At 55.8% G+C, this 22,670-nt stretch overlaps 1 protein-coding gene across 5 annotated transcripts in view; it reads left to right on the forward strand.

Moving 5' to 3' along the window:
- DNAH1 (dynein axonemal heavy chain 1) overlaps nucleotides 1-22,670 on the forward strand; it is an 81,092-nt gene that overhangs the window by 23,215 nt on the left and 35,207 nt on the right. For 4 of the 5 annotated variants that reach the window (XR_007514418.1, XM_049862502.1, XM_049862504.1 and 1 more), the window contains 25 exons: nucleotides 853-1,003; nucleotides 1,844-2,037; nucleotides 2,138-2,363; nucleotides 2,920-3,039; nucleotides 3,390-3,472; nucleotides 4,964-5,105; nucleotides 5,603-5,758; nucleotides 6,116-6,314; nucleotides 6,392-6,645; nucleotides 7,182-7,394; nucleotides 8,810-8,974; nucleotides 9,430-9,551; nucleotides 9,682-9,787; nucleotides 10,428-10,607; nucleotides 11,252-11,392; nucleotides 11,976-12,139; nucleotides 12,353-12,466; nucleotides 12,801-12,989; nucleotides 13,232-13,337; nucleotides 14,819-14,932; nucleotides 15,505-15,654; nucleotides 16,368-16,454; nucleotides 16,586-16,772; nucleotides 20,715-20,806; nucleotides 21,004-21,158. Coding sequence is in view for 4 of the 5 variants with exons in the window: in XM_049862502.1 (XP_049718459.1) it covers nucleotides 853-1,003; nucleotides 1,844-2,037; nucleotides 2,138-2,363; nucleotides 2,920-3,039; nucleotides 3,390-3,472; nucleotides 4,964-5,105; nucleotides 5,603-5,758; nucleotides 6,116-6,314; nucleotides 6,392-6,645; nucleotides 7,182-7,394; nucleotides 8,810-8,974; nucleotides 9,430-9,551; nucleotides 9,682-9,787; nucleotides 10,428-10,607; nucleotides 11,252-11,392; nucleotides 11,976-12,139; nucleotides 12,353-12,466; nucleotides 12,801-12,989; nucleotides 13,232-13,337; nucleotides 14,819-14,932; nucleotides 15,505-15,654; nucleotides 16,368-16,454; nucleotides 16,586-16,772; nucleotides 20,715-20,806; nucleotides 21,004-21,158 (3,810 nt within the window). In the remaining variant the exon portion in view is untranslated. The remainder of the gene's footprint in view (nucleotides 1-852; nucleotides 1,004-1,843; nucleotides 2,038-2,137; nucleotides 2,364-2,919; nucleotides 3,040-3,389; nucleotides 3,473-4,963; nucleotides 5,106-5,602; nucleotides 5,759-6,115; nucleotides 6,315-6,391; nucleotides 6,646-7,181; nucleotides 7,395-8,809; nucleotides 8,975-9,429; nucleotides 9,552-9,681; nucleotides 9,788-10,427; nucleotides 10,608-11,251; nucleotides 11,393-11,975; nucleotides 12,140-12,352; nucleotides 12,467-12,800; nucleotides 12,990-13,231; nucleotides 13,338-14,818; nucleotides 14,933-15,504; nucleotides 15,655-16,367; nucleotides 16,455-16,585; nucleotides 16,773-20,714; nucleotides 20,807-21,003; nucleotides 21,159-22,670) is intronic. The other variant, XM_049862503.1, reaches the window with a different exon arrangement.

Below are 22,670 nucleotides of genomic sequence, written 5' to 3' on the forward strand. Positions count from 1 at the left end.
GAGAAGTGGGAGAGGTCAGCGGGGACCAGGCCTGATGACATAGGCCTCCTGGGGCCATGGTCCAGGGTCTGGGTTTATTTTAATTGTGGTCAGAAGCCATCCGAGGGGAGTAACAAACGTGATCTGATTTGCATTCCATAAGGTACTCTGGATTTGGGGGGACAAGTGAGGCAGAAGGGAAGTCAGACCAAGGCCCTTGTTGTCATCTAGGTGATGGGTGATGGGTGCTTGGACTTGGTGGGGCAGAGAAGAGGCAGATTCGGGGCCTGGCTGCAGGAGGATGTGTGGGGCAGAGGAAGGGAGGATTCAGGGGTGACTCCTAGGGTCTTCGCCTGAGCACTGAGCCCTAAGAAGAGCTGGTGGGAGAGGGAGACCAGAGCACCACAGTGAACACGGAATGTTTGAGATGCCTATCAGGAGTCTAGGAGGGCGGCTGGCTGGCCAGGGGTGGCAGGGGAGGCCCAGGCCAGGGTCAGGCTTGAGGGTTGTAAAAATGTCTCTGGATTCTGAAGCCAAGGATGGATAGGTGCCCAGGGAGAGTGTGGGGCTGCAAGCATCTAGAGCCTGGCCAACCTGCCCTGAGGACCGCAGGCCAGGGGTGGGGTCCTTCCTCTTTGGAGGGCCAGCAGGCCTCTGGGCACTTGGCAGGAGTGTAGGAGCCTGGGTGGCTGGTCTGGGTTCTTTCTCTCTGGTAACTTGGAGGCTTCTGGGGAAAAGAGGAGATACATGTCATGTATGGAGAAACTCAAGAAGCATGGCACCAGCAGGAAAGGCAGAAGGCTGGGCCTCCTGCATGCAGGCTTCCTCAAGCCCCCAGCCAGGCCACAGTCAGCACCGCTATTGGCCCTGCAGGCCCCGGAAGAACCCCCTGTTCATCGTGGACCTGGTGCTGGACAGCTTGGGGGTGCACTACAGCACACCACTGGAACACTTTGAGACAGCACTGCTCAATCTCTTCGACAAGGGCATCCTGGCCACTCATGCTGTGCCCCAGCTGGAAAAGGTACCCGCTGTGCTGGGATGGGGCCAGCTGCCTGGGGCTGCTAGGGGCTGCACTAGCAGGGTGCTACCACAAGTATTAGAGCAGTGAAGCCTTAGCACCACCTCCCATGGTGGGCAGTGTGCTCAACTCCTTAATTCTTGAGTATCTCATTAACCCTCACCATCATCTAAAGTGAGAACTAGTAACACTCCTATTGTGTAGATGAAGCTTGAAGAAGTTTATTCATTAGCCTGAGACCACATAGCTGCTAAGTGTCAGACCTGCAATTCATCCTGGACTCACTCCGCCACTTTTGCCCCGGCCTGACTCCAGATCTCACCCTCTTGATCCCACCCGTTATCTCAGGAGGTGGTCACAGGTTGACCTCCACACACAGAATCTCTTGTCAAAGGCCCCAGCTCGTCACCACAGCTGTGGGCACTCCCAGCTGCCTACAGTCTACTCCCTTGGGCCCAAGGGAGTCAAGTGACTTAAGCCACCTCTTGTCTCCCTTGCTGGTCAATCAGAGCAGTCAGTGACCTGTTCGCCCCTTCTGCTGCTTTCCTTGGCACTGGGCTGAGTCAGGCACAGGCAGAGGAAGATGCTGCCCCTTGTTGTGCCTCACAGTGGGGTCCTGCCCTGTATTGGTCCACAGTCCCCACTGAGAGACACCACAGCAAACCCGCCCCCCCCTTTACACACCGTGCTCTCTGCCCTTGGCCACACTGACACCCACTTGGTCTTGGATCACACCCTGCCGCTCTTCTCCTCTTTCCTTTGCAAGGACTCCCTGTCTCCACCCCTCTGCCCATCTGCCCCAGGGCTCATCCATCTTCCCTCCCCTCTCCTTCCCTCTCGAAGATGGTGATGGAGGACATCTTCATCAGCGGCGAACCCCTGCTGGAATCGGTGGGGCTGCATGAGCCACTGGTGGAGGAGCTCCGGTCTGTCATCGCCAGCGCCATGCGCAAGGCCATGATCCCGCTGCAGGCCTACGCCAGGGAGTACAGAAAGTACCTGGAGCTGCACAACAATGACATCAGCACCTTCCTCAAGTGCGTGCGTGTGTGTGTGTCTGCGTGTGTGTATATGCTTGTGATTCCTGCCCACCCTCCTCACCAACCTCTGCCCCCTCGCATGTTCCGTGGTTCCCAGGGCCTACCAGACGCAGTGCCCGTCAGCAGAGGAGGTGCGGGAGGTGGTGCTCACCCACCTCCGGGAGAAAGATATCCTGGACAACTCGCTGCCCAGCAGCCTTATCATCGGGCCCTTCTTCATCAACGTTGATAATGTCAAGCAGAGCCTGTCCAAGAAACGAAAGGCCCTGGCCACTTCCATGCTGGACATCCTGGCCAAGAACCTGCACAAGGAGGTGGACGCTGTAAGTGCCTGCTTGCCTGGCTCCAAGGCACATGCAGCACACATGCACCCTCGCATGCATGCAGTGTTCCTGCTAGTAAGATGCTCCCAGTCAGGGCCAGGGTGTGTGTGTAGACGCCAGACCAGTGGAAGAAACCGAAAGTCACCCTGCTCTGATCCCTGTCTGGGGGAGCTATCCCATATTGGAGGTCCCAGGAAGGGGGTGGTGCTACCTCCTTCTCCAGAGTCGTAGAGACATGGGGATGCCTGATGAAAGACACCCTGTGATGAGTCACTGCATGGAGCAGAGGGTGCCCAAGTGCAACCTCAGGAGTCCTGGGGGTGTGTTGGGGAGGCCAGAGGAGGCTGGCGGGGGGAGTGATGTGTGCCCTGTGGTGATCCTCCCCCACCTCCGGGACTCAGCTCTTGGTGAGCTCTGTGGTGGCAGGGAGCACCCCCTACTGGAAAGCACCACAGAGTGTGGTGGGGTGGGGGACACCAGGACCAGAAGGCAGAGCAGGTCCGAGGGAGGCTAGGGAGGGGCCCACTGCCTCTCAGTGCCCGCCTCCCGCTGCCAGATCTGTGAGGAGTTCCGCAGCATCAGCCGCAAGATCTACGAGAAACCCAACAGCATCGAGGAGCTGGCTGAGCTGCGCGAGTGGATGAAGGGCATCCCGGAGCAGCTGGTGGGGCTGGAGGTGAGTGAGTACGAGGCGGCTGGGGGCCTGGGGCTACTGTTCAGGGCCTGGGAGATCAGGAGCCAGAGAACTGGAGGTGAGATGGATACATGGGGCACAGGTGGGGTTTCAGGGAGTTATGGGGCTGGAGAGATTGGAGGTTCAGAGCTGTGGTGTCTGGAGGTTGAGAGTGTGGCAGGCACAGGCCTTGAAGACTGGAGCCCAATGCTGGCCTTGCACAACTTGCCTCTTCCCCTACCCCAGCCTCCCTTCTCTGGAGAAGAGCAGCCTCTCCCCAGGACCCGGCCACTTTGGGGAGCCCGGTCCCAGTCACCCCCACCTGCACTTCTCATCACACCCTGTCTGTGCAGGAGCGAATTGTGAAGGTCATGGATGACTACCAGGTCATGGATGAATTCTTGTACAACCTCAGCACAGATGACTTCAATGACAAGTGAGCGGGAATGTGGTCTCCATGCCAAGCAGGTGGATGGACAGCAGGAGGTTGGCGAGGAGGTGCTGACCATTAGGGCTCCCAACGTTGTGGCCGCCACAGGGTGCACAGTGGTCACACCAGAAATGCCAAGGTGCCCTAGGCCAGGGCTCCACGCACAGCCAGGGCATTGGAGCCTTCCGGGGTTGGGACCCTTCTCCTCTCCCCACCCACCCTGTCTCTGTTCCATTGTCAGTCTGACACACACGTGTTTGCCCTTGGCCTAAGACCCTTTGTTTGTAGTTTGGGACCCTTGGGGTCCTTGGGAGCACTGAGACACTCCCAGCCTGGTGGGAAGTCCCTGGGGAGGGGCGCTTGTCCCCACTCGGCTCAAGAGCCTTGTGGGGAATGGCTCCAGGGGCCCCATTCAGCCAAGCCTTACTGAGACCACAGAGACCCTGGCCCAGCCCTGCATCATCCTCACAGACTGGAAGTGCCACCAGGAGTCAGAACCCTGGAGAGGACTGCACTGTCCTGGGTCCCCTGCCCAGGAGCCACCGGCACTGGCTTGACAGGGCACCCTGGTACTCAGGGGGTGAACCTCCCCCAGGCTCAGCACCCCCAGGTCAGCTGCAGGTTTCTGAATTCCACAGACCCCTGTGTCCACCAAAGCAGGTTTGATCTGATAGGAAGAAGCTGGCCTTGTGGCCCTGGCTAGTCACCAAGGAAATGCAGACTGGGGGCCCTTGCTTTGCTGCATCTAAGGCCGAGGCCCCATGGAACCCTGGGCTTAAGCAGAGCACTCAGCACCCTTCCTATCATTTCTGGAGGACCCCCCCACCTTGTCACTGCACTCCTCTCATTTCTGGACCCCCCCATCACTGCACTCCTCTTATTTCTGGAGCCCCCCACCCCATGTCACTGCACTCCTCTCATTTCTGGAACCCCCCCGTCACTGTACTCCTCTCATTTCTGGAGCCCCCCTTCACTGTACTCCTCTCATTTTTGGACACCCATCACTGCACTCCTCTTATTCCTGGAGCCCCCCCATCACTGCACTCCTCTCATTCTGGAGCCCCCCCCGTCACTGCACTCCTCTTATTTCTGGAGCCCCCCTCACCGTCACTGTACTCCTCTCATTTCTGGAGTCCTCTGTCACTGTACTCTCATTTTTGGACTCCCCTGTCACTGCACTTCTCTCATTTCTGGAGCCCCCTGTCACCGTACTCCTCTCATTTCTGGAGCCCCCCACCCCCGTCACTGCACTGGGCCATTTGGATCAGCATCTCACTGGACAGTGGCCACAGCTCTGCAGGGCAGGGCAGGGCAGGGTGGAGACGACCTCCCAGTTCATGTCTGCTTTCATTGTCCAGCCCACCTGGCTCCACCCAGATGCCTAAAGTCTGAGAATGTCCCCCACCCCCTGCTTAACCCAGGTGCCCCTGCCTGGGCCCTTCTACCTCCTCTTTTCAGCTGTGGTGTCTCCCCCAACTCCCACCCCACCCCGGTCAGGTGGGCGGCCAGCAACTGGCCGTCTAAGATCCTCGGGCAGATGGAGATGGTGCGGCAGCAGCACGCTGAAGACGAGGAGAAGTTCCGCAAGATCCAGATCATGGATCAGAACAACTTCCAGGAGAAGCTGGAGGGGCTGCAGGTGGGCTTGGCTGAGGGCTCTGTGCTGCGCCCGACCCCCGCACCCCCGCCCCCCCACCCCCCGCCCCCCGTCCCCCGCCCCACCCCACACCAGTTCTCCAGGGTCTGGCTCGCTTCCTGCATCCAGGAGGAGCTGTGTAAATACCTGATGGGCAAATTGAATGAATGAGCTGAAAGGCCAGAGAGGTGGCCTGGCAGTGAACACAGGAAAATTCAGAGGAGTAAAAGCTCTGACACTTCTGTTGCCCTTGTCACTCCAGTGGGCAGTAGGCACAGTGTTCAGGGCCCTGGGTCTCCCTCTGACCTTGCCACTTTACTACGGGGATGGTCCGCCTACCTGTGGTGGACCGGGAACTTGCTCACTCCAGGAGAGCACAGTTCCCTCAGAGCTGGGCAGAGGCAATGCCTGAGAGCCCAGGTCCCTAGGTGTGTGGGGGGACATGTGGGCATGGATAGAGGGCTGTAGAGGCATCTGACCCCTTGCCCCGTGGCCCACAGCTGGTGGTAGCTGGTTTCTCCACCCATGTGGAGATTGCAAGAGCTCACGAGATCGCCAACGAGGTACGGCGTGTCAAGAAGCAGCTGAAGGACTGCCAGCAACTGGCGATACTGTACAACAACCGCGAGCGCATCTTTGGCACACCCATCACCAACGTAGGCCTCCTGCGAGCACCCCCCCGCCCCGGGCTCAAGGAAGAGTCCATGATGCCTGTAGCCATGTCAGAACCCAGATGCCAGATGGCAGGGCCCTGGCATTTGGGGGCAGGACCAAGCAGGCTGCAGAGAGGATGTACCCCAACCCTGGCTCTCAGGAGGCCTGAGGGTCTGCCGCTCAGAGCCCTGAGCTTGTAGGGGGCGGGAAGAAGGGAGGCCAGGCTTGGGTCCAGAGCAGCAGGGTTGGGGGCAGCAGCCAGTGGTGGGGAGCAGGAGCAGCAATGAGACGAGGAGCCTCGTGGAGAGGGAGTAGGGAGCATCCCGAGCAGCCCCAGCCCTGCCCTTCTGCCCCTGCAGTATGACAAGCTCTCCCGGATGGTGAAGGAGTTCCAGCCCTACCTGGACCTCTGGACCACAGCCTCTGACTGGCTGCGCTGGTCTGAGAGCTGGATGAATGATCCCTTGTCAGCCATCGACGCAGAGCAGCTGGAGAAGAACGTCATTGAGTCCTTCAAGACCATGCACAAGTGTGTGAAGCAGTTCAAGGACATCCCAGGTAGATATCCCAGCCAGCCCGCCATTCCTGCTCTGCCTGTGCCAGCTGACTCTCACACTTGCACCCCTGCCCGGTAGCCTGCCAGGAGGTGGCCTTGGACATCCGAGCCCGCATTGAGGAGTTCAAGCCATACATCCCGCTGATCCAGGGACTGCGTAACCCTGGCATGCGGAACCGGCATTGGGAGATGCTGTCAAATGAGATCAACATCAATGTCAGGCCCAAGGCCAACCTGACCTTCGCACGCTGCCTCGAAATGAATCTGCAGGACCATATCGAGAGCATCAGCAAGGTGGCCGAGGTGGCTGGCAAGGAGTACGCCATTGAGCAGGTGGGCGGCCCTCCAGCCTGCCCTCCAGCCCTTGCTATGACAGTCACATGGGAGCAGGACAGGAATGGGTTACAGTAGATGCTACTGAGTGAGTGAATGATGTATACAAAGTACCTGGCACAGTGTCCACCATCACTGCTATTCCTCAGTCACTCCTCACCAAGACCCCCAGAAAGGACCTGATTGCTTCATCCTCATTTAATAGATGAGTAAATTAAGGCTCAGAGAAGATCAGCAGCTGGCTGAGGCCACACAGCTTCTATGGGTTGCGGCTGGAATCAGAGTCCATACTCCTCACCAGCACCTTGGCTGTCTCCCAATATACATGCACATATATGTTATATGCATGTGGTATACATGTGTGAGAGTGAGTAGCCCCTGAATTCAGACAACGGCCCATGGGGGTCTTGTTGAACAGACAGCCTGAGAGTATTTGCAGAGGGGCCCTTGTGAAGGTCATGACCAGGCCTGTTCTTCCCTGCCCACTGGCATCCTTGGGCCCCAGCCTTGACCCCTCCCTGACCACCTTGCGGCAGGCACTGGACAAGATGGAGAAGGAGTGGGCCACCATCCTGTTCAACGTGCTGCCCTACAAGGAGACAGAGACCTACATCCTCAAGAGCCCAGATGAGGCCTCACAGCTGCTCGACGACCACATCGTCATGACCCAGAGCATGTCTTTCTCACCCTATAAGAAGCCCTTCGAGCAACGCATCAACTCCTGGGAGAACAAGCTGAAGCTGACCCAGGTAGGTCCTCCTTCACCTGACCTCCTTGCCCCCCTGCTTGGAGGGATCCCATGCTCTGTCCTGTAAGGTGGCTTGGTGGGGCTCCAAGCAGTGGAGTGACGTGCCCACATTTGCACAGCACCCGGCTCTCCATGCAGAGGGCAACTAGGGTGGTTCTCTCCATCCAGAAGCTCGGCTATTGGAGGAGGCAGTTAAGGATGTGGGGCTGGGGCCAGCATTTGGTCTAAAAATGAGACTAAGGAGGGGCATGAGGGCTGCCACTAGGCTTCCAAAGAGCTGCCTGGGCTTGGGGCAACCTCTCAGTCCTGGGCTTGCTGGGCTGAACTCCACAAGGCTCCCAAGGCTCCTCAGTGCCCCCCAGTCCTGCCCTGAGCCTCCCATTCCTATCTCATTTGAAGCTACCTCAGTGTCAGGGGGCCAGGGCACTGGGAAGGCTGCTCTTGTCCAGGGCTCTTGAGGCCAGAGGCAGGGGCTGCCCACAGAGCCTGGGAGGACAACCCCAGGGCCCAGTCTGCAGGTGTGATTCCAACAGCCCCTTCCATGAGGCCTTCCTGGGAGCTGTTCAGAAACCTCCTGTGAAGGCTGGAAGCTGGGTGAGGAGGGCGTATCTGTGTCAACCATCTGGAGATGGTCAGCACTGTCACTGGGCCTCCCTCCTTTCCCCACTCTGTTCCCTCCACCTGAAATTCCATCCCTACCTTCCATCTCCTCCAAGGTGTTCCCACTGAAACCCTTGTCTGTGCCTCTTACAAAGCCCATCACACATGCAGGGCCATTGGTGAGTCAGGGCAGAGCTGGCCTCTATTGGACTGTGGGCTCCTTAAGGGCAGGGGTCACACCCTGCTCCCCTCTGTTTCTGCTGATGCTAGGCCCAACATAGAGCCCACATCTTATAACACAGAGAATGAATGAGTGAATGAGTGAGTGAATGAGTCTGAATTGGTAGGGGAAGACAAAAGACAAATCCTGAAAGAGGGGTTGGAGAGAGAAGGGAAAAGTGGCTTGTTTTGAAGATGGGTCACTCTTGGGACTGATGTTTCAGAACGTATTTTGGGAATCTCAAACTAAAGTCCCAGTAAACCTCAGGGAATCCCAGGCTGATGGAGCCAGAAGTCCTCCCAGGAAAGGAGACTGGTTCGGTCTTCCATGCACTGGCTTGCTGGTGAGACCTTGGGTACAGTTCTCTTTAAAAAAAAAAAAATTCTTTAGGGAAGAGCAACTCCCCTGGCCTTGTTGAAAGCCTGGGCATTCCTTGGGGGACTTGAAGGTTCCCTGGAGGGCAGGCGTCCTTGCAGCCTCTTTGTTCTCTGGAGCATTGTGGCTGACTGCACAATCTAGAAGTTTCCCTGCAGACACTGGTCCTGGTGCCAGCGCTCTGCCCAGCTGGGACCTCCCCCCCGCCACCCCCCACCCAGGAGGTGCTGGAGGAGTGGCTGATCTGTCAGCGTGCCTGGCTTTACCTGGAGCCCATCTTCAGCTCTGAGGACATCAACCGGCAGCTGCCCGTGGAGAGTAAGCGCTACCAGACGATGGAGAGGATCTGGAGGAAGATCATGAAGAACGCCTATGAGAACCGGGAGGCAAGCTCAGCAGGGGAGGGAGGGGGCAGCTGGGGCCGCGGAGGGCCCTGGTCACCTTGTTGGGGGTGACCTGCTCTCTTCCCCCTTGGAACAAGAAAGACTGGAGGATAAGTCTGAGGCCTTGGTCTCTGCCTGTGTCTTCCTGAGTTGATGGTTTTCCTCTTGGAGATTCAAAATCTGGGTTAGCATTTTAAAGGCCCTGCTAAGTCCTGAAGTGAAGCAAATGGCTTGGCTTTGTCTAACCCTCAATGTTTTTGACTATAGAATTTTTTCTATGGAGTTGGCAGGGCTGACGGACACAGCCCCTGGTTAAGGGTCAATTTTCCTGCCCCCTTTCCTTCCTGGGCCCAGCTGAGGGTCTCTGGCCCATGTGAGCACTCCCTGGTGAGCCCACCGTGGCCTCACTCAGTGGACTGCGCTCACTTCCAGTTTCTCTCCCTGGCTGGGCCATGCAGGTCATCAATGTGTGTGCTGACCAGAGGCTGCTGGATAGCCTTCGGGACTGCAACAAGCTGCTGGACCTGGTGCAGAAGGGCCTCAGCGAGTACCTGGAGACCAAGCGCAGTGCCTTCCCCAGGTCGGTGCCACTGGACCCAGGCCCACTCTGTCAATGCCTGCCCGCCAGGCTGGGGTCACAAATGCCCTGACTAGGCTGGGGCGTAGGGATGTCAGTGGCTCTAGGGCCCTCACCCTTGTTCCTCTGGCAGATTCTACTTCCTGTCAGACGACGAACTCCTGGAGATCTTGTCCCAGACAAAGGACCCCACGGCTGTGCAGCCCCATCTGCGCAAGTGCTTCGAGAACATTGCCCGGGTGGGTAGCTAGGCCCGGGGCTGGGGCTGGGAGAGCTAGGCCACCTCCCCAGGAAGAAACAACTTTTTTTTTTTTTTTTGCCTGAAGCCCTTTGAGTGGGAAATGAGGTGGCAAGTGAAATTTCTGACCCTCAGAGACATACCCAGGGCCTATGGGAGGAAGGTCAGCTGCAAAACCCTGAGCTCAGGGCTGGGGAGCCCTGCTGAGGAGCCCTCGGATCCCAGCTCAACCAGGGGAGCCCAGTGCTCAACACACTGATGTGCTGGCTGGGTCAGGAAACGCACGAGACCAGAAGGCTCCTGACCCTCCTTGTCCTCCCCTCGTCTGCAAGAGAGGCCACATAGGCCTATGTGGGGTCCAGGGGGCAAGCAGGGTGGGCTCAACCTCCTTCCCCAAGTGCCTGCTTCAGGCCAGGCCTGGACAGGGCTGGGCCACAGCCGGGACAAGATAGACCCATCCTGCCCGTGTGCAGTCAGGGAAGACCCAGCAAGACAGGCACTCAGGTGGGGCGGGGCCCGCAGGCCACTGGAGGTAGAATTTTCTCTCAAGGGTGCAGGGCACAGGCAGGGGCGGCCTTGAGGCTGTGGACAGAGCCTCTGGGCCCTTCTGGGGTGACCTCCCTTCCTCCTTCTGCCCACAGCTGCTGTTCCAGGAGGACCTGGAGATCACACACATGTACTCGGCGGAGGGTGAGGAGGTGCAGCTGTCCTCCTCCATCTACCCCTCCAGCAACGTGGAGGACTGGCTGCGCGAGGTGGAGAACAGCATGAAAGCCAGCGTGCGTGACTTCATTGAGCGGGCCATCAAGGCCTACCCCACGGTGAGTCTTTCCAACTGGGCGCCCTTTCCTTTAGGTGCTGTTGCAGCACCTCACTCTCCCCACTCACTGCAGCTGGGTGGCCTGCCTCATCCTCAGGGTGCAGCCTTGACTGCTGCTCCTCTCAGTCAGGTCTCTGGGGGTAGGGTGTTCATGGAGGAATCTGGAAACTTTCCTTTCCACACATGCTCCAGAAAGTGAGGCCTGCTCGTAACAGCCATCATAATGGTTGGCATGCTCTGAGCATGTGCTATGTGCCAGGCCTGGGCTGGACCTTTGTCTGTATTACCTCTTAGCCCACACCAGCAGCGGGGGTGGGACCAAGCCCCATCCTACAGAATAGTTCAGAGATGTTTTCCGCCTAAGGCCATGTGCCTGGTAGGTGGCGGGGCCAGGATTTGAACCCAGGACTATGCGTTTCCCGGTCCTGGGCCCCCACCCCTGTGCTCCGAGTCTCTTCTGCTGAGGAAGTGATGGTTCTGCCCGCCCCTGAGAGGCCCAAGGCTTAATGGCTTGTATGCTTTTGAGGGACAGTGGAATTAATGACCTGAGCCCAGATGTAGCACAGATGACATTTAGAGGAGGAGAGGGCACAGGGTCAGGGCTGGCAGCTGCTTGGGTCAGCCCTGCCTGCATCATCTTCCCAGATGCCCAGGACCCAGTGGGTTCTGAACTGGCCTGGCCAGGTGACCATCGCTGGGTGCCAGACCTACTGGACCATGGAGGTAGCCGAGGCTCTGGAGGCCGGTGACCTCAGCAGCCGGCTCTTCCCCAAGCTCGCCCAGCAGGTAGATGTCAAGTGGTCATTGTCTGCTTCCCAGTCACACACCCACACCCCCTGGGAGAGCTCAGTCCCTCAAGGAGCTTTTTCCTGTATCAAGCCTGGGGTTGGGTCCAAAGAGCAGAAGGTCAGACACCCCTAAAAATGAGTGTCTTGCAACCAGCCACCAGCAAAGGAACCAGGGGACCAGGGGTGCCCCTCTCCCCTTGGTCAGTGAGGGAGCCACATACCTGGGGCCATCCTTGCTCCGTGCACCACACCTTGCCACACTCATTTCTTCAGCTCTTCACCCAAGCTCTACCACATGACCCTCGAAGGCTCAGGTGGGCACCGTACTTGGACAGGAGGCAGATACCATGCTGTGCCTCCTTTTTACTTACTTCCCTGGCCCTCTCCCGCCATGTCCACATACCCTGCCCGCCCTCCCCCTGCCTAGTTCTTGCTCCCTTCCCATCCCAGACCTGCTGACTCAGAGCCCCCAAGATAGAGGGCTGTTCATGGTTGAAGCCCATGCTCTGCTCAAGGGAAGGGACCCTAGCTGTGATATGACCCATGCCGACCCTTGACAGCATCCTTCCCCCTAACTGCAGCTCAGTGACTTGGTGGCCCTAGTGCGGGGGAAGCTGTCCCGCATGCAACGGGCTGTGCTGTCGGCGCTCATCGTCATTGAGGTCCACGCCAAGGATGTGGTGAGCAAGCTGATACGGGAGAATGTGGTCAGCGTGCATGACTTCGACTGGATCTCACAGCTGAGGTGAGGGTGGAGCCTAGCCTGGTCACCCAGGTAGCAGAGCTGCTGCCAGGAGGGGCTGGGCAGGGCAGAGAGTCAGTGACAATAGGCTGGTCCCTACCCTTGAGGCCCTGGGACAAGCTGGGCAGGGCGTGCTGATGCCCTTATTCCCCAAAAGAACCCCCTTTCCCCGGCCATGACCCCCATGGCCCAGGAGCCCACCTCCCTGTGATGCAGGTACTACTGGACAAATGACGACCTGTACATTCGCGCCGTGAACGCTGAGTTCATCTATGGCTACGAGTACCTGGGCAACAGCGGGCGGCTGGTGATCACACCCCTCACCGACAGGTGAGACTTCTTTAGAAAGTGCGTGATGCTCTTCTAAAGCCATCGGTCGTTTCCTCTTGCTGCCTGTATTTAGTAGCAACTGGGTTTCTAGTTGGGTTTTAAGTGAGGGAAGTGAAGTATGGCCGAAGGTTGGCCACCCCAGGTGGAGTGCGGGGCTGTGGGGTGGGGGGCGCGGCAGTGGGAAGGTGGCCGAGGGCTCCAACCCATACCTATGTCAGCCAGGGTATACCTGGGGCCCTGAGGGGAGGCGGCTCTCCCTGTGTCTGTGGAAACCTCAAGGAAGGGGAGTGCCCATGAGTGTGTGGCCTCCACCTCCTTCCTCTCTGTCTTGTAGGTGCTACCTGACCCTGACTGGGGCCTTACACCTCAAGTTTGGGGGAGCCCCAGCAGGCCCAGCTGGCACTGGGAAAACTGAGACCACCAAGGATCTGGGCAAGGCCTTGGCCATCCAGACAGTTGTGTTCAACTGCTCTGACCAGCTGGACTTCATGGCCATGGGCAAGTTCTTCAAGGGCCTGGCCAGGTGAGGTTGAGGGGTGAGGGTGGCACAGGGTAGGGCAGGAGGGCTGTGTTCTCTCCAGGGAGGGCACTTCCCAGAGGAGACTTGAAGGATGGTAGAGAGGAGGAATGGGATAACAAGAGCCAAAGTCTTGCCCCTGATGGGCGGTGGATTGTGACTGAGCTGATGGAGGTCGCGGTTGAGGCCTTCCTCCCCAGTGGAGTCAGAGGGGGCCCTGAACCCACCCAGCGTTCTTGCCTCCCTAGTGCTGGGGCCTGGGCCTGCTTCGATGAGTTCAATCGCATTGATATCGAGGTGCTCTCTGTGGTGGCACAGCAGATCACCACCATCCAGAAGGCGCAGCAACAGCGGGTGAGCCTTGGGTAGGCACGACCCCCTCCATGAAGCCCTTGTGGCACCCACAGTGCTGTGTCTGCCACCTCATCACTCCAACTATACCCACCAAGCCCACCATGCCCGCCCCACCTGCCACTCCCACCATACCTGCCACTCCCACCACACCTGCCATGCCCACCACACCCACCACGTCCACTCTCCTCTCACCTGTGAGCACTGGGTTGCTCCCTCCCTCCCCCCTTGTAGAACCCTTTCTGGGGGACTTTTTTTTTTTTTTAATAACTTTTATTAAGCTTCAAGTGAACGTTTACAAATCCAATCAGTCTGTCACATATAAGTTTACATACATCTCACTCCCTACTCCCACTTGCTCTCCCCCTCTTGAGTCAGCCCTTTCAGTCTCTCCTTTCTTGACACTTTTGCCGGCTTCCCTCTCTCTCTATCCTCACATCCCCCCTCCAGACAAGAGTTGCCAACACAATCTCAAGTGTCCACCTGATATAATTAGCTCACTCTTCATCAGCGTCTCTCTCCCACCCGCTGACCAGTCCCTTTCATTTCTGATGAGTTGTCTTCGGGGATGGTTCCTGTCCTGTGTCAACTGAAGGTCTGGGGAGCATGGCCGCCGGGGTTCCTCCAGTCTCAGTCAGACCATTAAGTTTGGTCTTTTTATGAGAATTTGGGGTCTGCATCCCACTGATCTCCTGCTCCCTCAGGGGTCCTCTGCTGTGCTCCCTGTCAGGGCAGTCATCGATTGTGGCCGGGCACCAACTAGTTCTTCTGGTCTCAGGATGATGTAGGTCTCTGGTTCATGTGGCCCTTTCTGTCTCTTGGGCTCTTAGTTGTCGTGTGGCCTTGGTGTTCTTCATTTTCCTTTGCTCCAGGTGGGTTGAGACCAATTGCTGCATCTTAGATGGCCGCTTGTTAGCATTTAAGACCTCTGGGGGACTTTTGTAACCAGTAAGGAAGTCCCACATCCTTACTCCAGGCTATGAGCAGCTCCTAGGCCAAGCTGGGATGGATGAAGGGGTCCCTTTCCACACTCTGACTCGTATGGACAGCCCCAGGCATCCGTCCTTTCTCTAGTCTTGTTCAGGGTGGCCAGGGGACAAGAGCTAGGCCATTGGCAGGTGCTGCCGCAGCTGAGTAGGACTCTGGGTTCTAGTCAGGGCTGAGCTTGTTGAAGTCTAGGCAGAGTCAATGTGAGGAGTTGGGGGTAGGGGAGCAAGGTGCAGGAGGGCTGTGAAGACCTCCAGAGGGACTGAGCCAGGACCTGCAAGGCCATGTGTGGCCACTGGGACCCAAGATTTCAGGCCAGATCCCAAGGAGAAAGAGGAACTGGCCAGGCCAGCCTGTGGTCAGGGGTCCATTCAGGCTGACCAGCTGTGTCCAGGAATGATCATTAACAGGGGGTGAGGAGACCATCCAGAGGAGGGGGCAGGGCTGGGCTGGGCACCATTTGCCCCAAGTGAGTCAACTCCACCCCCCGCCCGCAGGTAGAACGTTTCATGTTTGAGGGCGTTGAGATTCCACTGGTGCCGTCCTGTGCGGTGTTTATTACCATGAACCCGGGGTATGCTGGCCGCACTGAGCTGCCCGACAACCTGAAGGCAAGTTCTCGGGGCCCAGGGTGGCCCAGGAGGCTGCGGGGGTTGGGAGGGTACTGGAGCCATCTGAGCTCTGACCTAGGCTCAGAGATGCTAAATCGTGTATGCAAGGACATATAGCTGCTCGAGTGTCAGGGACAGTGATTCTCCAGCAATTCTCCTGCTCAGGGGTCCTGTGGCCCACTCCCAGCCAGCCATGGGACGGAGTCCCCAGACTTGGCCTTGGGGCATGGGAGAAGTCAAGCTGCCCATGTGCATGGGCATCTGATGGGAGCCGCCCAGGCTGGGCCTGCAGGAGAAACCCAAGGCAGGAGCCAAGAGGGGCATCACTGGGGCATTACATGGGGGCAGGTTCAGATCAACCCAAGGGACCTGCTTCTAACAGCCAGAGCTGTCCAGCTGCAGGAGGGTGTAAGCCCCTGCTGTGACAGGGATGGCGCAGAGGGGACTTAAGCATTAGTTAGGGAGGAGGGGCAGGGGATGCTGCCTTCCAAGGCCTAGGCAGTCCGGAGGGCAGGTGGTACTTTGGGAGCGTGAAGTCGGCCTCCCTTTTACGTCTGCACCTTGTGCCCCAGGCACTCTTCCGGCCGGTGGCCATGATGGTTCCGGATTATGCCATGATTGCCGAGATCTCCCTCTACTCCTTTGGCTTCAACGAGGCCAATGTGCTGGCCAAGAAAATCACCACCACCTTCAAGCTGTCCTCTGAGCAGCTTAGCTCTCAGGTGAGGCCTTGCCTGACCAGGTGCCAGGGTCTGAGAGCTGCCTGCTGCCCCAGCCTCCAGAGTAACTCCAGATTCCCCTTCTGTTAAGCACCTGCCACAAACTTGGTTCTGTGCTAGATGCTTCAGAAGCATTGTCTTGTTGGCTCCTCAAGACAACCCTGTGAGATAGGAATTACAGCCCTGTTTCTCAGCCGAGGACACTGAAGTCTGTCCTAAGGAGCTCTGAGCCTGGCGAGGCTCATGCAGTGCACAGTAGAAGGGGAGCAGGAGCCAGGGACTGATGACCACCTGGGCTAGTCCAGGTGCAAGGGAGGGTTGATCCTTAGGACACCAACAGACATACAACCCAAGGCTGGGAAGCAACTACACATGGGCCTTGTGGGGACCAGAGTGGGACAGCCGAGGCAGAGTCCTCACCCTCAGGGGCTAAGCACCCAGCAGCGGCTGCAGTGTGAGTTGCAGGTAGTCTTGATAAAGGGAGAGGGACATTGTGATGGGGCAGTAGAGGGCGCCAGAGAGCCTACAGGAGGGACCACTGGCCCTGGTGGGGTGTGCAGGACGGTGGCACAGGGCCTGCTGGGGAAGCAACATGGCTGCTGGGATCTGGGCGATGAGGCATGGCCAGGTACCAGGTGGGAGACAGACTGTGGCAGCCCACGCAGTAGCTCCAAAAGGGACAGTGCCCACGACTCCCTCCTCTTTTTTGGCGACAGGATCACTATGACTTCGGGATGAGAGCTGTGAAGACTGTGATCTCAGCTGCTGGGAACCTCAAGCGAGAAAACCCCAGCATGAATGAGGTGGGCTGGGCAGGCCCTGAGGCTCTGCCTGCATCCAGAGGGGCTCCCAGGGAGCAGAGCTGCAGGAGGGCCTGCAGGGCTGGGGGCATCTGGCCTGGCCTGCCTTGAAGGCTCCGTGGCCCCTGCTGTAGGAGCTGATCTGCCTCAGGGCCATCCGTGACGTGAACGTGCCCAAGTTCCTGCAGGAGGACCTCAAGCTCTTCTCAGGGATCGTGTCCGACCTGTTTCCCACCATCAAGGAGGAGGAGACAGACTATGGCATCCTGGACAAGGCCATCCGCAAGGCCTGCGAGAAAAATAACCTCAAAGCCGTGGAGGGTGAGCCCCTGATTCCACCTCCCCACAGTCCTGGTGGGAGGCCTGAGGAGGGGCTGGCTTCCGCCCCCCTGGGTTCCAGGGCAGGGGGGCAGAGACAGGGGAATCCAGCTTTAGGGTCCCTTGCACTTCGCAAAGTGGGCTGCAGTGTGGGGCTCTCCAACGAGTGGTCCAAGGGTCATGGCAGATATCCACAGCCCTGCCCTTATTAGAACCTGCCAGGTGATCAGAAAGCAGGTGCTGGCCCCTCTCCGCCTCCAAAACCAAAACTTCCAGTTGACCCCATGTGTGTCAGAGTAGAACTGTGTTCCATATGGTTTTCAATGGCTGGTATTTTGGAAGTAGATCACCACTCCTTTCTTCTGAGGCACTTCTGGGTGGACTCGAACCTCCGACCTTTCAGTTAGCAGCTGAGCGTGTTAACCATTTGCACCGCCCAGGGACTCTAGCCCCTCCCAAGACCTCACAAATTAGGCCAGGCCTTTGGCTGCAACCCCTTCTCCCACTGAGGAGCAGTCTCCGCCCTTGGTGCCTTCTCAGGCACAGGCTTCTTGCTGGTTGGGCTCTCCTCTGCCCCGTCCTTGCCTGGTTGAGGTGGAAATGCAGGCTTCAATGCATGAACTGGCGGAAGATGCTAGGCTGTGTCTGCCTGTTCCTGCACCCCCGACCCTGCCTCACCACAACCAGTACACCTCTTTGGAAGGCGTGCGAGCTTCGTCCCACCCAGAAAGCACTAAGCTCCCAGTCATTGGACTTGCCCATGGTCCTTGTAGGGTGACATTCCTGATGTCATTATGCTAAGGAGCACTTGGGCCTTTCCCAAATAAACTTGTTACAAAAGCCACCACAGGGGTAGAAGGGCTCTGGGGGACACTCCCCTCAAGTAGACTTCTTTGGACCCCAAACTCCTCTTCTCTGATAGAAGGTTGGAGTCTCAGCCCGGGCACCACACATCCACACAGCCTGAGTGTGCGCCCACTGTCCTGGCCTGGCTGCCCTCTCTTCCCCTCCCAGGCCTCACAGCGGTCCTTCAGTAGGGGGGCACTCCTCCAGGAATCATACCTGGCCACCCTGGCCATACGGGCCCTCTTCTAGGCCTAATAGCTGGCTGTGCTCCTGCCCAGCCCTGCAAGGCTTCTTTCCCAGGCCCACCATTATTATTTTTGGGGGGGATAAGATAATATTCTTTATTTTGTGAGCCAATCTGTTATTTAGCTAAATGGTGACCTCAGGGGATAGTTTTGGTTTCTTGGTTTGGAGGTTTAGGGTCATGGTTTCATGGAACATCCTAGTTAATTGGCCTAATAACGTGCTTAGTGCTTCTGCTCTACCTCCTAGTTCGTTGCATAGTGTCTGGGGTCTTAAAAGCTTGCAAGTGGCCATCCAAGGCACAACAATTGGTCTCTATTCTCCTGGAGCAACAGAGGAAGGAGAGTCAGGAATAGAAGGAGGAAATGAAATGTGTGGCTAAGTGCCTCCATGAACAACTGCCTCCTTTGCCATGAGACTGGAAGAACTGGATGGTGCCTCGCTACTATTATTGAACATTTTGATCAAAGATTCTATAGAAGAATACTGATCAAAAGGGGAAAGTGCATAACAGAATTTCAAATTCTCATGGACTCCAGACTCCCTGGAGCCATGAAGATCTGATTAACCCCTGAAACTATTGCCCTGAGATAACCTTTAAACCTTAAACCAGAAATATTCACTGAAGTCTTCCTAATCAAAATAGTTTAGCTTAACTAGTAAAAAATATCTGCCTTGAGCGTTACGCTCTTTTAAGAACTATCTATATGGAACCAAATTGACAACAGCAACTTGAAAGTTTAGACAGGAATCTTAGGGGACAGTGAATTTATGTTAATGGGGAAAGAACAACTCCGAAAAGGAGGGTGAGAATGATTGCACAACTCAAAGAATGTAATCAATGTCACTAAACGGTACATGTAGAAACTGTTGAATTGGTGTATGTTTTGCTGTGTATATTCTCAACAGTAATAACAACAAAATAAAGAAAATTTTAAAAAAGAATATCTCAGAGCAGTAGCATGGTAGAGTCCTCTAGTCTCAACCAGTCTAGTAAGTCTGGATTTTTTAAGAATTTGAGGTTCTGTTCCACATTTTCTCCCATTCTATCAGAATCCATCTGTCGTGGCTCTGATCAGAATAGTTAGTTGGTAGTGGTAGCTGGGCACCATCTAGTTCTTCTGGTCTCAGGGTAGATGAAGCCATGGTTCCTGTAGGCTATCAGTCCTGTAGACTAGTTTCTTCTCTGAGTCTTTGATTTCCTTCTTCCTCTTTTGCTCTGGACAAGTAGAGACCAATAGATGACTGCTTGAAAGCTTTTACCACTGTGGACACTACTTATCGAATTAGGATGTAGAACATAAGCCTTATGAACTATATTATGTCAATTAACCAAGTTGTCCCATGACACTATGGTTCTAAGCTTTCAAACCCAGAAAAATCAATTCCATGAGCTGTTTGCTTATGTCTAAGAAATAGTCATAACTGAAAAAATGACATGCTGGTGTCAGAGATCCTCTATCAACCTCACAGAGAAAGGATAGAGAATCAAGATTATTAGCCCAAGGCTGATTCCTCTGAGGTGGAGGTCAGACATATCTCTACTCTCCAACCTTTTTACCAATTCTGACACCAGGGGTCCTTCTCATGGCACTGTCTACTTCTCTGCCGGGTTCAATAATTCATTGCAATGGCCACACAGAACTCACAGACCATACTCACAGTTATGGGCTTTTTGTTTTTTTCCCCATTTCAGTAAAGAATTTTGTTGGAATTTGGCTCCAGATTGCATTTATCTATAGATCTTTTAGGGTAGTATTGACATTCTCACAATATTAAATCTTCCAATATATGAGTACGGAATGTCCTTCCATTTATGTAGGTCTCTTTTAGTCTCTTACAGTAGTGTTTTATATTTTTCATTGTATAAGTCTTACATTCCTGATTAGGTTTATTCTTAGGTATTTTATCATTTTGGGGGCTGTTGTAAATGGTATTGTTTTCTTGATTTCCTTTTCAGATTTCTCCCTGTTAGTGTAAAAGAACCCAATTGATTCTTGTGTGTTGATCTTGCACCCTGCAACATTGCTGAATTCTTCCATTAGATCCAGATGCTTTCTTGTGGAACCTTTGGGATTGTCTATGTCATCTGAGAATAGGGATAGTTTTACTAGGCCCACTGTTTTTCACGCCCCAAGGGTGGCACTAACACTTCTCTTGCCCACCTGCTCCTCGTACCTAGACCCAAGTAGCTTTGTTGACTGAAGCCTCAAACTCCTCTCTTCCACTTGGCCGGTCCTCCAGCTGAGCCTTGGGTCAGTTTTGCCATCACTGGCTAATTGGATCCTGTCCCTTTGGCAGGAACCCCCAGACCTGGCAGTGCTATAGAGTACCTCCACTCTTGGACCAAAGTGATGTGCTCACTCCCCACCTACTTGGGCCTGGCCTTGAACCTTGCACCTGACCACTGTCCCTCCATCTCTGGTTTCAGTCAGTCAAAGCTCTTGACTGACCCTAGGATTTCGTCCCTGGGATTTGGCCAGTGCTGACTCGGGGTGGTGCCTTCAGCAGGCTGGGCAGTGGCTTTGGGACTGAAGTCGATTCTGGTGCCTGTAACAGCCAACACTGAGCAGACCCATGACTCCTGCCCAACTGGCAAATGGAAGTTGGGGACTAATAATCACACGGAAACCATGGCTGGCATTTAGGGAGTTCCTATGCTGTACCAGGCTCCATGCTTAGGGATTTACTTTTCCCTACCTATGAGGCAGGTAGTATTGCCATCTTCACTTTACAGATGAGGAAACTGAGGTTCAGGGAGTACAGTGACCCATCTGAGGTCACACAGCAAGCTAGTGGCAGAGCCAGGACTCAAGCGCATGCTCTGACCCCTGGGCCCCTGCCATGTCCACCCAGGCTTCCTGACCAAGTGCATCCAACTCTACGAGACCACAGTGGTACGGCACGGCCTCATGCTCGTCGGGCCCACAGGCTCCGGCAAGAGTAACGTGAGTGGGGCCAAGCGGGCAGCCAGGACCCTAGACAGTGGGCCCGAGGGGTGGTGCAGCCTCAAAGGGGCCTCGGCCTCCATTTGTACCTCCTCGGCCTCTAGAATACCCCTCCAGTCCCCTGAACCCGCCATCCCACTCTAGGCCCACTCTCTGAGGAGTCAAGGAACTCAGTCTCGGGCTTGCCTCCTCCCCAGTGTTACAGAATCCTGGCAGCCGCCATGACGTCTCTGAAAGGGCAGCCATCCATCAGTGGCGGCGTATATGAGGCTGTCAGCTGCTACGTGCTCAACCCCAAGTCCATCACAATGGGCCAACTGTACGGGGAGTTTGACCTGCTCACCCACGAGTGGTGAGTGACACACCGCCAGTTACTGCCCAGTTCCCGGGCCTTTGGGGGCTGTGGGCCACTGGCCCCTTCTTCTTCCCTTAGCCCTGTGGAAGGTTAGAGCTCGGGCTCTAGAGCCCAAATCCTGGGATTTTATCTACCACTTCCTTGCCTCATGCCTCAATAGGATAAAAGTGGCACCATTATTAGAGTAAGGAAAACATGAGTTTGACACATAGAAATTGCCTGAACACTGGCACAAGTAAGCACTCAGTAAATGCTGCCTGTCGTCATTACCCCTAGAGAGGCTGCTGGCCCCTCTCAGGGCCTCTGCTCCCAGGCCGAAGTGTGCATTTTAGGGGACATGCACTGAGCTGGGAGGGAGGCTGCGGTACTAGAACTGCTTCCCACCTCTAGACCCCCGGTGTCATGCTAGGCAAGTCACTTGGTCTCTCCTAGCTTCAGTTTCTCCAAAAATACGATGTGGGTAATGAGAACACCTACCTTGCATAGTCTTGGTGAGCGTCATGCCCAAGGGAAGGCAATTGCCACTGGCCAAAGTTCAGGAACCCCAGAGGGGCTGGCAGGCAGGGTTCCAGGTGGCCATCGAGGGGCTGGGGCATGGTCATGGCCACAGGAGGTTCCCTCAGGAGGCATTTTAAGAGTCTAAAGGAGCAATGGCCCACCGCTGGCCAATTTGCCTTTGAGCGTGGGCTGCACTGAAAGGAAAGGGCTTTCCCTCTTTTAATCTTTTTGTTTCTTTTTTTGTTTTATCCTCCCCCCCTCAACACACAAGGAGCTTAAATTGCTTTTTTATGAACTCAGTCTTGATGTGTCAAGGTAGGACATTTTCATAATTCAACAAGTCAAATTCTGGTTCAAGACTGACCTGCAAAGGAGCAGGGCCCACCTCGTCTCCCTGCCCAAGCCTGCTCTGGTGGGGCTGATTTTCCTCTTTCAGAAACTGTTGATTTCTTCCCAGGGGAGCTGAGGACCTGCCTCCCTGCATTCCAGCTTAGCCCCACTCCATTCTTCCCATTGAGCTCTATGGCAATTTTTGGTTTATCAATTCAGTGTCTCCCTTACTTTGAAAGATTTTTGTTTTGTTTTAAGTTCACTGCAGAGCCAAGTGATAGTGATTTCATTTCCCTTCTAGTACAACTTTCTGTTTTCCTGGAGTAAATAATTCTGTTTTTCATCTGCTCAGTGTTCTATATAGCAAGCACTAATTTCCCCCAAACCTGCCGGAAAACCGTAAAAGCGCCTCCAGGACCGTTTCTTACATGGTCAGCCACACGTGATCCTCTCTGGAGCCCGCCTGCCCTCTGGGGCCGCACCCTCTTGCTCACATCAGGCCAGCCACTCTCTGGGCCGCTGCCCTGGTGTTGGCCTGGCATTGCTCTTCCCTATCATCCCGAGAACTCTCCTGGCCTCTTGCCTGGGCTGGATCACCATTTCCTGAACCCTAGGTCTTCCTCTTTCTTGGTTTGCACCCCTCAATTAGAAGAGCTCATCCTCTAGAAGCTTCCTGTAAAA

This window comes from Elephas maximus, chromosome 20 (assembly GCF_024166365.1).
Source record: "Elephas maximus indicus isolate mEleMax1 chromosome 20, mEleMax1 primary haplotype, whole genome shotgun sequence".
NCBI classification, from domain to species: Eukaryota; Metazoa; Chordata; class Mammalia; order Proboscidea; family Elephantidae; genus Elephas; species Elephas maximus.